This window comes from Nomia melanderi, chromosome 12, assembly GCF_051020985.1.
Source record: "Nomia melanderi isolate GNS246 chromosome 12, iyNomMela1, whole genome shotgun sequence".
Classification (NCBI taxonomy): Eukaryota; Metazoa; Arthropoda; class Insecta; order Hymenoptera; family Halictidae; genus Nomia; species Nomia melanderi.
Genome location: NC_135010.1, coordinates 175,196 through 190,088, shown reverse-complemented (window position 1 = coordinate 190,088; position 14,893 = coordinate 175,196). Strand labels below are relative to the sequence as shown.

At 32.9% G+C, this 14,893-nt stretch overlaps 1 protein-coding gene across 18 annotated transcripts in view; it reads left to right on the top strand.

Annotated features, from left to right (window-relative positions):
• Positions 1 to 14,893, top strand: part of msn (serine/threonine-protein kinase msn) — a 179,161-nt gene that overhangs the window by 46,195 nt on the left and 118,073 nt on the right. For all 18 annotated transcript variants that reach the window (XM_076372751.1, XM_076372753.1, XM_076372749.1 and 15 more), the window contains exon 3: positions 4,544 to 4,600. In XM_076372751.1, the coding sequence (XP_076228866.1) occupies positions 4,544 to 4,600 (57 nt within the window). The remainder of the gene's footprint in view (positions 1 to 4,543; positions 4,601 to 14,893) is intronic.

Below are 14,893 nucleotides of genomic sequence, written 5' to 3'. Positions count from 1 at the left end.
CACGTTCAGTTGATGTCAAGTTATCATTCCATAACAACAACATAAAAGTGTGCGGTATAATATTCAAAATGAGTCCGAGAAAGTCTGAAGTATAAAAGTGTGAGCGAGAAACTATCCTTCGGCTGCATAAGGATGCAAAATCATATAGTGAGACATGCATCATAAAAGAAATCAAAAACTGAAGTCGATCAAGGAAATTAACTGAAAGAGACGAAAAAGTTATTGTTTTGCGAATTGAAAAAAATCCTACTATATCTGCGCCTGCGCTTTGTGAAGTATGATATCGGAAATGTTTGACAAAGTTCATCCCCAGTTATGTCAGGGAGTCTTACGAAATAATGACTTTTATGGTAGAATGCCAAGAAGGAAGCCGTACATTAATAAGCAAAATGAAAAGAAGATATTGACTTTTGCAAAAAATATTTGAAACAGAAGATAATGGTTTTTGAGAAACCGTGATATTTTCTGATGATTCTAAGTTTAATATTTTTAATTCCGATGGGCGAAATTATGTATGGAGTATATAACGGATGTAAGTTAAATACTCCACCGCACAGTTCAGACGTAACTCCCATTCAAAATTTATGGGCTGAAATAGATAAAAAGATCAATAAATTTTAAATATCTTCAAAACAGATGCTTAAGGAAAAAATTCTGAAATATTCACAAATATATAGATCAACGGGTAGAATGTTCTTGATTTTTTCATAACCTTCTATAATCTTAAACCGTAAATTGTGGTTCACCCTGTAACTACCCTCTCAGTAGGGATAGCGAGCTAATATTTTGCACAGAATGTTTTTTTTCCAAGACTCCATCGAATGGTATATACCTCGGTCAATTTGGTTTGAAGTAGTTTTACTATGTTCACTCGGTTTTACCCTTTGATGGCGGTAAAAATGTTTTATGACATTTTTTAATTGAGACCCTACATTAGTTATTGCATATTCTTGTAGAGATTGAAAAAATGAATTTTAATGACTTTTAACAACCATACCGTTCTTATCATGCAATTTCTAAAAATGTATAGTAATGTATTCTAAAGTTATCGTGGTATTATCACATTGTTGACCGGCAATTTTACGTAGAAACTGTCACCGGTCATTATTCCGTAATTAAATATAAAAGTGAAACAATCTAAATAAACTTTAGTATACTTTATTTAAACATAATGAACTGAAATGAAACTTTGGACGTGTCTTCTACATAACTTGGAATATTTCGCGATTGCAATATTCTATATCGCTGTACGTTTCAAAAATTGGAATAGCTAATGCAAGTGCAAACACGAGTTAACTTGTGACCGATCAACAGTAAACATACGTTTCAGTAGATTATAACCTATGTAACTCCAGAGTGTGACCTCAGAAGTTTTTTTTCTAACACTAAAAAGAACAGAGAGCTGTTCTCATTTAGGTGACACTTCCCACAAATTTTCCGAAATTGCATAATCCAGAAGACAATTCTGAAGAAGTGCCTTAAAACGTCCTTATTAAGACGCGTTTTGTTTTTTTACATAAAACCCTATATTTTCTATTTCATATTTCATAAATCATCGATCGCCGTTTATTCTTCATTTTTTGAATCCAATGGTAGGTTAATTTTCAGTTTTACAGCAGTAATAGGATTTGATTAAAAATTTGTGGAATTACATACGGCATAAAAAGCGATATTGTCGTGCAACAAAGTTGTTTTTATTATTCGATACACACGATGAAATGAGATACAATGGGTAGTTACTTTGCTTTCGTACGAATGAAATGTTGAATTTCATTTTTCATATGATTTAACGCGTTGAATGGAGTACTAAATTCTTATGAATCCTCGTTTATGCCACACGAATCACTAATGGTAAATCCTACATATTATTGTATTTATTAAGCGTCTCATGATTTTCCAAGTCTTGAATAATAATTGTTGTCGAATACAAGTAAGTAATAACAAATATATAGTATGAAATAACACATTTTGCAAATGTAAAGTCTGTGAAACGAACTGTAAATACGGATATAAAGTACATATCCGAGATCGAAAAATGCAAGTTCGAATGTAGGGTAATAAATTTCAGTGCCCGAGATTCATCTCGTACCAGTTCAAAGAATTTGAGTTTAGAATGAGCAGAGTTCTACGTTGTCAAATCACTTTCTCGATTTCAAATATTTCAAGTTCGGAAGACGCGGACACTATTCGATATACACGGCCGGTCAAAAGTTTGGAATCATTTGATATGTAACGTCACAAATTGAAAATTATATATCTTAGAAATATATAAAATAAAATAGCAAAAATAATGTACCTTTATATTTGACTAATACACATATGTCCATGTTCCTTTATCAAACATAAAAATTCTTCAATAAATGCTGTTTACGAAAAATGAAAGTTTTCCTTTCAACTGATGTTTTGACTCCAAACTTTTAACCGGCAGTATATTGTATTATATCAATTTACGCGAGAGTTCTCAAAACTGTCTGATATGAAAATTCTTGTTTCTCTTTTCAAACATCTGTTTAGAAGAGATCTACTTTCATGGATGAAACCACGAAACAGCAATGACAAGGTTTGGGGGTTTTCTTAAGCTTTCAACGTTTAATGCACCAATGAAAGATTCTTTATACATTTTACTTGAATGCCGTATAATAGTCCTAGTGTAACGGTGCCTAGTATGAAACATCTAATTTTAAAAATATTCCAAAACAAGAGATAGGCGGTTCTTTCAATGAAACCTGCATTAAAATATGCAAAAATTATGAAACATTTATACGCTAATTGTGATGACACTGACAAATTTCAATGGCTTCAAACCACGGAAAAAAATGTAAATAAAATTATAAACAGCGAATTGAAAAAAGTAGCTTCTAAAGTTGCATTGAGAGAAGGAATACTTTCTAGCCTATCTATATTAATGAATTAACTGCGTTTGACGAGTATACACGTCACCTTAAAACTCTAAATGGTCCTAACTTTTTCTACGGTGGACTATTTAGTTTTTTTAGGCAAACATGTAATTCTTCTTGGCTTCGCTTTAGTTTATCGTTAAAATATGTTACAAGAACATTTGGTCTGCACTTGACGAGTATACACTTCATGTACACTTTGATTTTATAGCGTGCATAATAAGAGATTTTTCAAACTAAATTCAGCGTTTAATGGGCTAAGAAATTTAAACTATTTCACTCGTGTCTCAGAAAATAGTATACACAACGAAACACAATAATTCTTCGCATTCAGTGGCAAATTTGTCTGTTTTTAGGTTTGCTCCGGGAATTTTTTGTGAAAAATCTGGATGCTACTTTTTGTTGATTTGTTACACATAAATTTCCTAGCATTTGAATTATATTATTCATTTTTTTTAAGTCAAAATATGAAAAGGTTTAGGAGTCACATTTTCAAAGATCATGTCTTGATTATTGACATGATTCCGGTCGTTATAGTGAGCGCAAATGAAAAAAACGAGGTGTGATTGTTTTCAGTATGCATGTGGTTATAACCTCTACCAAAAGGATTACAATATCTCATTGTTTAATAATATGACGACAGTTTAAAATTCAAATTACGATTTTTAGGCTTCTTCCTCTTGATTTTAGCATAATAAAAAGTGATACAAAATTAAGATTCTTTAAAGGTTGAGATATCGATTAGAACCACAAGTCTATCAAAAAACTTGTTCAAGTTTCGAATCAACCGAACAATTGTCGGAAAACTAAAAGAAAGCATCGGTTTTCTCAGAGGAAAGAGTTGCCCAAAATAACGACTTTAACAATATATTTTAAAATCATTAAAATCGGTGTGGCCTATATCATCACAAGTACATATTTATTGATTAATTTTATATATACATAACTTCTATACGGATGAATTCTTGAACTTGAAACGTAATATTTAGCCTTTTTTCATCAAGTACTACCAGTATATTTAATAAAGGTTTTAAAAAAGTCGTGTCTCGAAGTGAAGTTCAACCAAAACATAACTAAACAAATTTTAATGTGAGCTAACATTGCATAATCAGAAATGTATAAAAAATATAATTTTTGTTGTTTCTCTCTTAATTATTACAATTTTTTATTTACATTTTTTCATTAAATTAAAATAATTAAACGGTTCAAATAATTATTAACAATTTCATTATTATTATTATTATTGTTGTTGTTTTTGTTGTTGTTGTTATTATACATTATACATAGTTTCATAAGGAAAAGTCGCTTTTCTTTCTTTTCGATGAGTTATATATTAATTGGGTCTTTTGTCTGGCTAGATTGCCGAAACGGATTACTATGCGTCGGTGGCACCACGTTGTTGCATGCAAAGCTAACAAACAAATGTGTGGCACCACGTTACTGTTACGTATAGGACGAGAATTGGTTATAGTTTCCACTACGATATCGTATTATCGGATTTTCTGGTTTCGAATTGTTTTAATAAAATAAGTGAATCTGAACTACCTTATATCGTCAGAAGACGGAAAAATACGTTTATCAATAATTTAACACTGAATATGTAATATTTTGAATTACAAATGATAATACAATTGACTATTTTTCAGGGCCGACACACCAAAACTGGTCAGTTGGCAGCCATCAAGGTTATGGATGTTACCGAAGTGAGTAGTTGTTCGGATTTACTTAAATTTATTTACTTAAAATTCTAATCATCCTCCTTTCATCAATAATAAGGCATTTCAGTAGTGGGTACATGTACTATTACATTTAGTGTGCAGTGTTAACTACGGAAATGAATGAAAGCAAAGTATGGGTGCACATGCAATAATATAGGGAGAGCATATGCAAGTTGATACAGAGGGAGGTAGGTACAGTGACATTATCTGGACACCATGTATATATAAGTACATATCTACACGTAGCTCGATCAGAATGAGATGGCTCAAGTTAATTTTTTAATAGTTTACTATGAACGACCGTACTTTTACATACGCTGACGTTACCTGTTGAATTAAAAAGGGAACTGGGGATGATGTCGAAACCGCGAGTAGGGAACCAGAGAAAATCAGCAGAAAAACAGAAAAAGAAAAATCGGAAAAAAAAAGATTCGAAGCTATTGAACTGGTAAAAATCGCAGACATCCGCATGCTACAGCTTGTCAGCGCAACTAACTAATCTGCGCTACTCCGTGCAACGTGTTGCCTGGCTTTTTCTATTTTTCGGTACAGAATCAGGTGGTCATGGTTCAAGAGCCTGGGTCCTGCTTGCAATTAAGCATCTGGAGGCTTGCAAAAGATCGTTTTGGATGCTCGACAACGGAATTGTACGCGGATGCGATATAGATCGGGTGTTTCCGCATCTTGCTGAAAAAGGACGTTTTGTCAATTGCCTACAATAATTTAACATTAACATTCGTCATTTAATCGTTTTTATCCAATGACATTTAATCTTTTTCTATCTATCGTAAGTCGGACCGTCTGACCCCTCCCTCTGAACTAACCGTTTTTCCTTAAGTAGAAGGAAAGCTTTCCTTAAGTTAAGAGGAAAGCAGGGTAAAACGGACTGGCCAGGTAAAACGGGACAGTAATGGTTCCGCATAACATGGTTCTAATAAGTCCTCGATGTAGTTTGAAATCGACTGCAGAACAGTTCATGAGTTATTCTTTGATTAAAAGTATTGCGAAGATATTTAGTGAACAATTTGTGACGTTACAGATGTTTAAAACACTATTTTTACCTTTCGATTAAAAAATTGAACCAGATAATCACAGTACTAGATTCAACGGCCGTTAAGCTGTATTTTTGATACTTAAGTTATTTCTTTGTCCCAGAACAAACTGTAAAAAAATGATTTTCTAAAGTGTGATGCTCGCAGCAAAACGGAACACTTTATCACAGGAGCAATTGGAGTATATGCTTTGTTTATAGTTTTAATTAGTCACCTGTAATCGTATTGACGTATAGCAAATTAGAATCGCAGATGAGATCAATACTGACCAATTAGATTGAACCAGTGCAGAAAAAGAAGATGGCACATATATTTGTGATTTATGCTTATAAAATCATATGTATTTATGGTTTATTTATATCAGCCAACAACTAAATATATTCAGCTAGCAATTTTAATTTAGTAGAAATAAAGATTTTGTATTTTTATATGATTTTATTTCAATACCCGTAGAAAATCGTATTTTTCTTTGTAACTAAATATTTTTATTAAACAAGTTTTTTATTTCCTTATAGCCAGATGTCTATTTACAACTTTCAAAAAAGGTTTCAGACGTTTATTGCTCTATGTGATTTATTATTACGATTAAAAAAGAAAACGTCCCATTTTACCCTACATTCCCCAATCTAAAGTTCACGCGTAAGCGATTTTTGACATTCCAGGATTGTTTATTACGCCTCAAAGATTTGTTCTCATAATATATTTTTTTAGTAGGAAACTTTTCTATTTAAAACAAGATTTATTCCATTTTTTTTGTACATTAGTTTCAAACATAATAAGTCATTGACATAAATGTCCGTGAATATTAAAAAATCATTATGATACTAACGTTGCATTACTTGATTGCATCTTCTTTGATCATTTTTCGTATCGAGCGACTCTAGCTGCTGATAGTAGCGAAAAGGGTAAATAAAACTTCTTCGTTTATATTTTTGTCATTTATGTATATGTGCAGCTGTATTACAATTATAATAACATATTTTGATTGTCAAAAGTAATTATCAAAAATCGCATCAATTTACTTTACACACGTGTGATTTTATCGGATAAACGTTTCTTGATTTACTTTGTACGTACTTCCTCAAAATCTCACTTACAACACAAAAATTGCAGTACAACTGGGAGAGTTAATATAGTAGCAATATTCTATGTGAAAAATTAAGTAGAAAATATGGAACAATATTTTTTTCATGTGGTAATATTTCGCCTTTAAGGTAATTGGATTTGAACATTGATTGGGCACGCATACCGTTCATCAGAATGGTCATTTCCACCTGTCGTGAATACTAATACGTAATATGTCTTGGACAAACCTTTGGGGTCGGAAATATTTTCATGCAGTTAGTAACGAAAGTATTTTTCCATTCATCGCACTCGATTTATACAGAAGAAATTGAAGTAATACACGAATAAACCCTAACGGGCCAGAAGTATTTCAAGTGTACCCACTGCCAAAAAATATCACGACAAAAATAACAAGCGAAAACAAATTCACAGAAGTGACGTAGCACAATACTTAACGTGTTCATTATGAATATTTCAATAATAACCGTGATAAAAATACCAAATGGATTTTTGCCGCCATATACGCGGCATTGGACCCAGTAAGTGAAAGTGCCATGCCACTTATATGGCGACGTTGCCCCGTTAAGGGTTAATACTTGAAGTACCAAAACACGACAGACCATGCCCGAGTCATTTTTGACCCCAGACCAATATTCTACCAATGCATTGACTGTTGCTCGAGCTCATCGCCAAACTGTACAACTCAGTGATGATTGCTCTAGCTCGAAACCCTCACAGACATAACCTATGTATGGAAATTGATTTCGGGTATATTAGTGTTTTGCGGCGCGGCTTCCAGAAAGGCATCTCGGCGCTCTGAATGCTTCACAACTCAGTGAAACGAACTAATCATTGAGATTTTCAATTTTTAATGCGGCGGACTACAGCTTGAGCTGGAAATTTCCTACATTCCAAGCCGTCTTTGTGTCATACGGGACTTTTTTATCCAACTAGTATGCTGATCTTAACACAGGATTTCCAGCTGACGAGGTTGTGTCTCCTGGCAATAACAATTATTTCGGTAAGGGAAGGATTATCATCAAACCCAAGTAATCGAGCGCCGCTTGAATATCATCCCTTGCGTGCGTCCGCACGCACGCACAGTGCGCGGACTCATTCCCCCAGGGTACAAGCAGGCCCACTCCCCTACGGTCTAACGGGACCCGCTCGACGCGGAGTCGGTGATTCACGCATCCTCACAACATATCACTTTACAATGTCACCATCCAATGGCACTGTCCTGACTTACCGAAGAAAGAAATAATATTTATTCTAATTTTATCATATAGACTGTTCACAATTGTGAATATTCTCATCATCATCAGCATATGTGAATGCGACGAATTTCTGTAGTGTGATAATTGGATATTGATTGTATCAGTAAATAACAAAATGGAAATCAGCAATATGACAACAAGTAGAACAAACAACAGAACAACAAGGAAAACGATAAGAAATAGAATTTTTAACAGGATTGACTTCGTCGCATACACGTGTTTCTTACGCAGAGCTTTATGGTAAATTGTCTTGCATTTGTTTCTCCACGTCATCCGATGGAGCCTTGGTAGTAGTGGAAGGAGGTCCGCACATTGTTTTACGCATTTACGTTTCTAGCGTGCAATTTGCTGAAACGTTCACACACGCTAAGTAACGCAACGCATACAGTGAAAGGATTTCTTTTGCAATTTATGAGGGTTAATATAAAACAAAATAACACTTTAAAAAGTTGAAAATGAATACACGAAACGGAGTAATTTAATGATGTATTATAATATATTGTAGAGACATGATTGAGATATGCTTATAAAATATAATATACTATAGCTAGTTATTTACAATGTCTAAAAAACTATGCGCAATTATAAATAAAACTAACGACAAAAACTTCTACCAAACAACGACAATTACAAATAATAACGTTCGATCATAACACTAATTTTTTTCTCATAACTATTGACAACTACTCTGATTTTTCAACTACAGTTAACCTTTTTATCTATGCCAATCATCTCGCTCTGATATCTAAAAGCAGTCCCCAGCTTCTGTTTGTACTGCTTTTTTTTTATTAACTTTGGGCCTCTTTGCTCGTCAAAACCCATTTCCTTATATTACGTTAAACGGTATAAGGTGGAGTGGGGTAAGTGCACCCCAGTTTTTAGTAAGTTTGACTTTCAACCCATATATCTTTAATTTGTTTTATAATACTTTAACATTTATTGAAATCAACGAATATTTGAATTAATACGTTTTAATTAACATTGACAAAAACGCGAATTTCACTTGTATATGTTAATCTTTTATGAAAATTGTAAAAAATCCAATAACTGTGCACTTTCCCCGAAAATGGGGCATGTGCACAACCGACCATTAAAACCGATTTGAAGCCTTACATCATATGCTACGACGCAAGAGTATAACTACTGATATGTTTGTCATAAAATACTTTTTACCGCATTCAAATATGTTGTTTCGTTTTGGAGTAAAGCAAATAAATAAAGTAAATAAATAAATACAAAGAAACTAGTGAAATGAAATCCTAATATAAAAAGATCTAAAATATATTAATAGTAATGGTACAATGTTAAATGTTAAAAAATGATATTTTTTAACAAATGTATTAATCAAAATAAATGTATTAATAAGAGCCCGTTTATGCACTTACACCACTCCACCTTATTATATTCTACAGGATATTATGAAATCAAAAAATAAAATCACGAAAGTAGTCGATTACGAACTTACACGTTATATAAAATATTATTATACGTTTGAAACATAAAGGAAACGAGCTTCTTAGTGTTATTGTCTTTTGTTAACTCGAAACAGTTTATTAGAGTCGATTTCAAGCAAATACAAGAATAATATTTAACATGAGTCGCAGAAGCGGAGCATCTTCAACCGAACGGGAAATGAATGTTGAATCATTTGAAGAAGGCTAGTCCGAACGGGAAATAGCAGTAATAATGCGAAGATTTTGATAACCAGTAGATTCTAAACAAACTTCAAACAGACAAAGTCCACTTAATCCCCAATTTATACGGTTAATTGGTTCCCCAAAAATGCCGTGTAAATTGAAATCGTGCAATTCGAGGCCAGAATTCACATTGTAAGGAGATACACATGTAATACATTTAACAAATCCATATGAAACAGAATTATTTATTTTTTTTTGTATAATAAAATATTATATAAATATTTTTAAAAAAGGATGCATTAATTCAACAAGAGTGCATATGTCATTCACAAAAGAGAATAAAAATTAATGTAATTTTTGCATTTGTTTGACCTGGCTGTGTTAAAATGAAAAACAAGTGCTGTGTAAATGGAATTTCTTCCTCTCTTTTTCAATCGTGTTAAACCGAAATTGTGCAATTCGAATTCCGTGTAAATCGAGGGCTAAGGGTAATTATAAATTAACCTTAAACGCGTATACTTAAAAAATGTACAGCTTGTGATGTTCCGAATGCTTAAGTAAATGCCTGGAAAGGCCTGATTCAACGTGATTACTATATGCTCGACCTGGATGTGAAATAACATTTTAAAATCTAGTTGATATTAGTCCACCTTTCAGTCGAAGTATGAGAAATATCTAACCCAGATCAAGAGCAAATAGATTAAACTGTATAATCACTGAAATACGTATATAAAGTCAAAATCATTTTGCTTGGGGGTGGCTTCTCATAAACCTTTATTAAATAGGGTGGATTTTTCAAATAACAGTACAAAGCGCTCCTCCGAATTTCAAGATAAGTATGTGCAGTGGGTTGGAATGATTTTCCGTTTGATATTTCAGATTGAATGTGCTGATAGTTTTATTAGCACTGTATTGGAAAGACTGAAAATCAAGAAATAGGAATATTAACAGAGCTTTTAACAGGATTAGTTTAATTCTGGCAAAGTGATTTTATTAATAACGTGTTTTTATTAAATAGGCTTTATTCATAAAAAATACTATTGATAAAACTTTTCAGTCGAAAAATTCTCTTTCGATTATTCCAAAAGTTTATTAATAATAAATCTATTTGTATAAACTCAATAACAAGTACATAATTTATAATTGTAGAAAAATTTTAGGTAAGAGACAAAAAATTAATTATTATTGAGATATTTATTTTAATAAATCTATAATGTACTGTGGGTAACAAAAAAAAGGAGCCACTATTAATTGTTTCTTTGTTTTTGAAAGAAAGAATTCGTATCTTTTCAAGCATTAAGATGATGTGTATACTCGTCAAACGCAGTTAACTGGTTAACCAAGTTACCTACTCTCGACTAAGCAAAGTAACCTCATGCCATGACAGAACTGAAGGAGTTGCTTCCTTCGAATTTTACAGTTTGTTGTGCGTGTTTCTTATCATACCCATCTTCTGCTTCCTCCACGCTCGAAGCCGTTCTTCACGATTAAAAGGGACAAATTTGCTTTCGTCAGACCATAACACTTTTTTTCAAAAGTCTATTGGTATATCGTCAAACTTTTTCACAAATTTCAAACGTTTGGTTTTATCTTGATTGCTATTGAAAGCTAGTTTTCTTACAGTACAGTTGTCTAAAATTGTTTCCACATATTTATCGAGTTGTCGTAATTTATAAGCCGAATTGTTCTATTGGACACGTTTTAGACTCAACTTCAGGTTTCCTTAAAGTATATGTGTTGCTTCTAGCTTTTTTTCAGTTTGTAAACAATAAAAGCGGTTTCTCGACTAGTCAGTTGGTTTCTTCCTTTTCCGACCTTGTCCATTACAAAATTAATTTCTTAATACTTTTTTCATAACTGTTTCTCTTGTATCTTAATTGTATTATATTTAATTTTTCTACCACTAAAGCTTGGTCCATATTACTGAACGCGGAATAATTCGACGGCTACAGCTCTAAAATCGTAGTAGTGAGATATTATGATTGTAAAGAATAAGTCATAAAATTTCACTACTAGGATCTTTTTAGTCATAGCCCGCGGATTATTCCATGATTGGTAACGTAGGCCTAACACGGTTCGTGGAATATTCTTCTTCGTAACCGTAGGGAGGATTAAATAACAACGGGGAAAAAGGGAAAGAATAAATGAAAAGAAATGAATGATGCGTAATGGTGATTCTGTGGTATCTAGTAAATAGCATTTTTATTTATTAAGTGCCAATACAACACATAAGTGGAACAGTTTGAATTTTTTCATATATTGGCGATAAGAGCAACATTTCTTGTTATATATTGTTAGGCTTTAATTGTTTTTTTTACAATTAATGTAGCTCTACGTCTCTCGATAGACATATCAGCATTGTGTTTTGTTTATCTTCATTTAATGTTTGCTGCCTATCACATTTTTATTTTTAAAACATTTCACGAGGCTCTATCATTTTTGTCGTACCAGCCAATCATATTCGTTATTGGCTTCATCAGCTCTATCGCTTTTTAGAATTTGATCTGTGGTCTGGTTTCACATCTTCAGTGTTATTTCTTATATAGTACGACGAAGAAAAGACAATTATATTTTACTACATTTCAATCCAAGTTTCATTTCGATATCTTTAATGATTTAAAAGTTATAACAAAATGTCACTAAATTTCTCGATTCGGAACATAGTGCGGACCGAACATTGTGAATGGAAGTGTCCCTTTGCCTCTTTTTAGCTTCTGGGCCGTGCGACGTCTTATCTCTGTCTGACAGTAACTGATGTAATTTTCTTTGCCTTCTGACTTTTCTTGTTCTAAGTATTTTTAGGCGCGCTGCCTCCTTTTTTGGAGCCACGGTACTTTCAAACACGTCTTCGTTCGATGCATTTGCTTCATCATCAACTATACCAACAATGAGATTTTTCGGGTCGTTCGGCTCCTCTAGATTTATATACATTTGTGTGGAATTTTCTAACATTGTTTTATTACTATACCATTTGTACCTACATACTTATCGTTGAAGTAATTTTGAGATTACCTTCCTTTTATTACATTATTACAATAATTTGACAATAATTTGGTTCGAACGACGAATAAAAATACGTTTCTCTGATTTTAAATCAAATTTATCACGTGTGAATATTTTTTTCAAAGCAAAATGATTGTACTAATAAATTTTCAAATGTAAAATATTTGATTTACATACTAAATTTCGTGTTACTTTTTATGGTTTACTGTTCTTGTTACTCAGCAATTTCTTATATGACTATCTTGCAGTCACTACTGCTTCTCCCCAAAACGCATTTGGGCAAGTCTGCTTGAGAAATTACGCATGTTCTAGATAGTTTATTTTCGGCTAAACAATATTGCATCGTGTTATATCAAATTTTCAATGTAAAGCAAGTTACTAAATTTTTCGGTAGAAGGAATCACTTCAGTATTCAAAGCGACAATTCGTTACAATCCTCACAATGATAGTATTATCAGATTTTGCAGCTTCTGACGTTTTTAATCAAATAAATGCAATTTAACTCTCTGATAATAGCAAAGGACGGAAAAATGTAAAATGCATTTGTTGAAATTCTTATATTTTACTAATATAAGATATATTGGATAATTATATAAAATAGCGACACCTTGTTGATTTTAACGACCTTGAAATATGTTGCCCAGGTTATCAATCTGAATAACTTTTGTCTGTACACATCACCGCCGTTTGGCCTTAGGCCGAAAGTTGAGAAACATTATGCAATAGTGTACACTAACTTTTCAAATTTCCTTTTAAGTGGAAAATTAAATGAGCATTATAGAATATATATTACTTTATTATTACATGTATATCCTTAACCTAACAACTGTAATTTGATATGTTACACTGTAATTTGATATGATCACGGGAGTTTTCGTATTTTCGTGGAACTGAACTCAACAATAGGGAAATTCATTTCAACTAGAAAAAGTTAAGGATCAATCAATTCATGTTATTTTGGGACTAGTTGATTTAACTCCGTAAATGTCAAATTTTCTTGGTAAACAGCGATTATATATGTTAGAGATTCAAAGCATGAACAATGTCGGGGAGATTTTCAGAATAATCCTTAATGGATCTCATTAGCAATAGTTCCAAGACGCATTCAAGAAATCTATAATACAATACCAGGAGTCACAGCCAATCTAAAGCCTTTTTATAATTTCTATGCATTTCTGTCACGGCCTATCTAAAGCCTTTTCAACTTCTTGACCGGGGGTTCTTCATTGTTAGTCGTCGCGACTTTATGTTTATTACTCCAAGAGAATAGGCTATGGCTAGGCTGTGTACCCTTTTTCGTCAGCGGCACGGTCACTCGCGCGTCCAGTGTAATGAACTTACATGTTTAGTTCATTAATCGATGAGAAAATCCCATGTCCAAACCCGATATAGAATAAATTCACTACATTCAATCGCCAATGGGAAAATTTCGGTAGCCATTTACAATACTGATTTCTCACCGATTTGAACAACTTTCCCATCACACGTTATCGCCGCTCGATTTTAGTTTTCCAGATATTCGCAAAAATCTGTCCGGGAATGGAGAGTTTTTGTACTTATTTACGAAAACAGTAACCCTCGCATGACCTTAATCTTGATATATATTGTTGAAGTAATTGTTTTGTACACCCAGGACTTTAATCTTTTTGACAGTGTCTGTTGGTTCAAAAGTTATAAGGCATTTAAGTTTCGCATTGCGTTAGAAACTTTCGTCTTTAGTTTTATTTATTGAAGTTGTTTCTTATGATATGTGTACTTGAGATTCATGTAGACAATAGAGATTGGTATTAATGGACTTGGTTTCTCTGGCGGGGGGCACTTTACTCAACACTATTGAATAGTGACAGGTTCAGTGATAATAATCGAGTCTGTGAATATCGGTTTGCGTTATCGTAATTCTCCAAAATTATTTTACTTCTCCGAAATGTTTGAAATTTTTTCCATTTAAATTGTTTTGTAAGGCTTGGAAAAGATGAAAGTCAGTTGGCCCCTGATCTGCAGGATGTAGTGGGTGTGGAGTAAGTTCCCAGTTTAATTCCGATATCTTTTTTTGCGTTGTCAGAGCCACGTGTGGTCTTGCGTTATCGTGAAAATATATAACGCTTTTTCGATTTACAAGTAATGGTCTCTTAATTTGCAGTTCCAGTTCAACTCCTTCCAATTGTTGGCAGTGCAAAATAGAGTTGATGGCAACACTCGGATTGTATACATATAACAGAACTTTTTTCACTTTTAAGCCTCTCT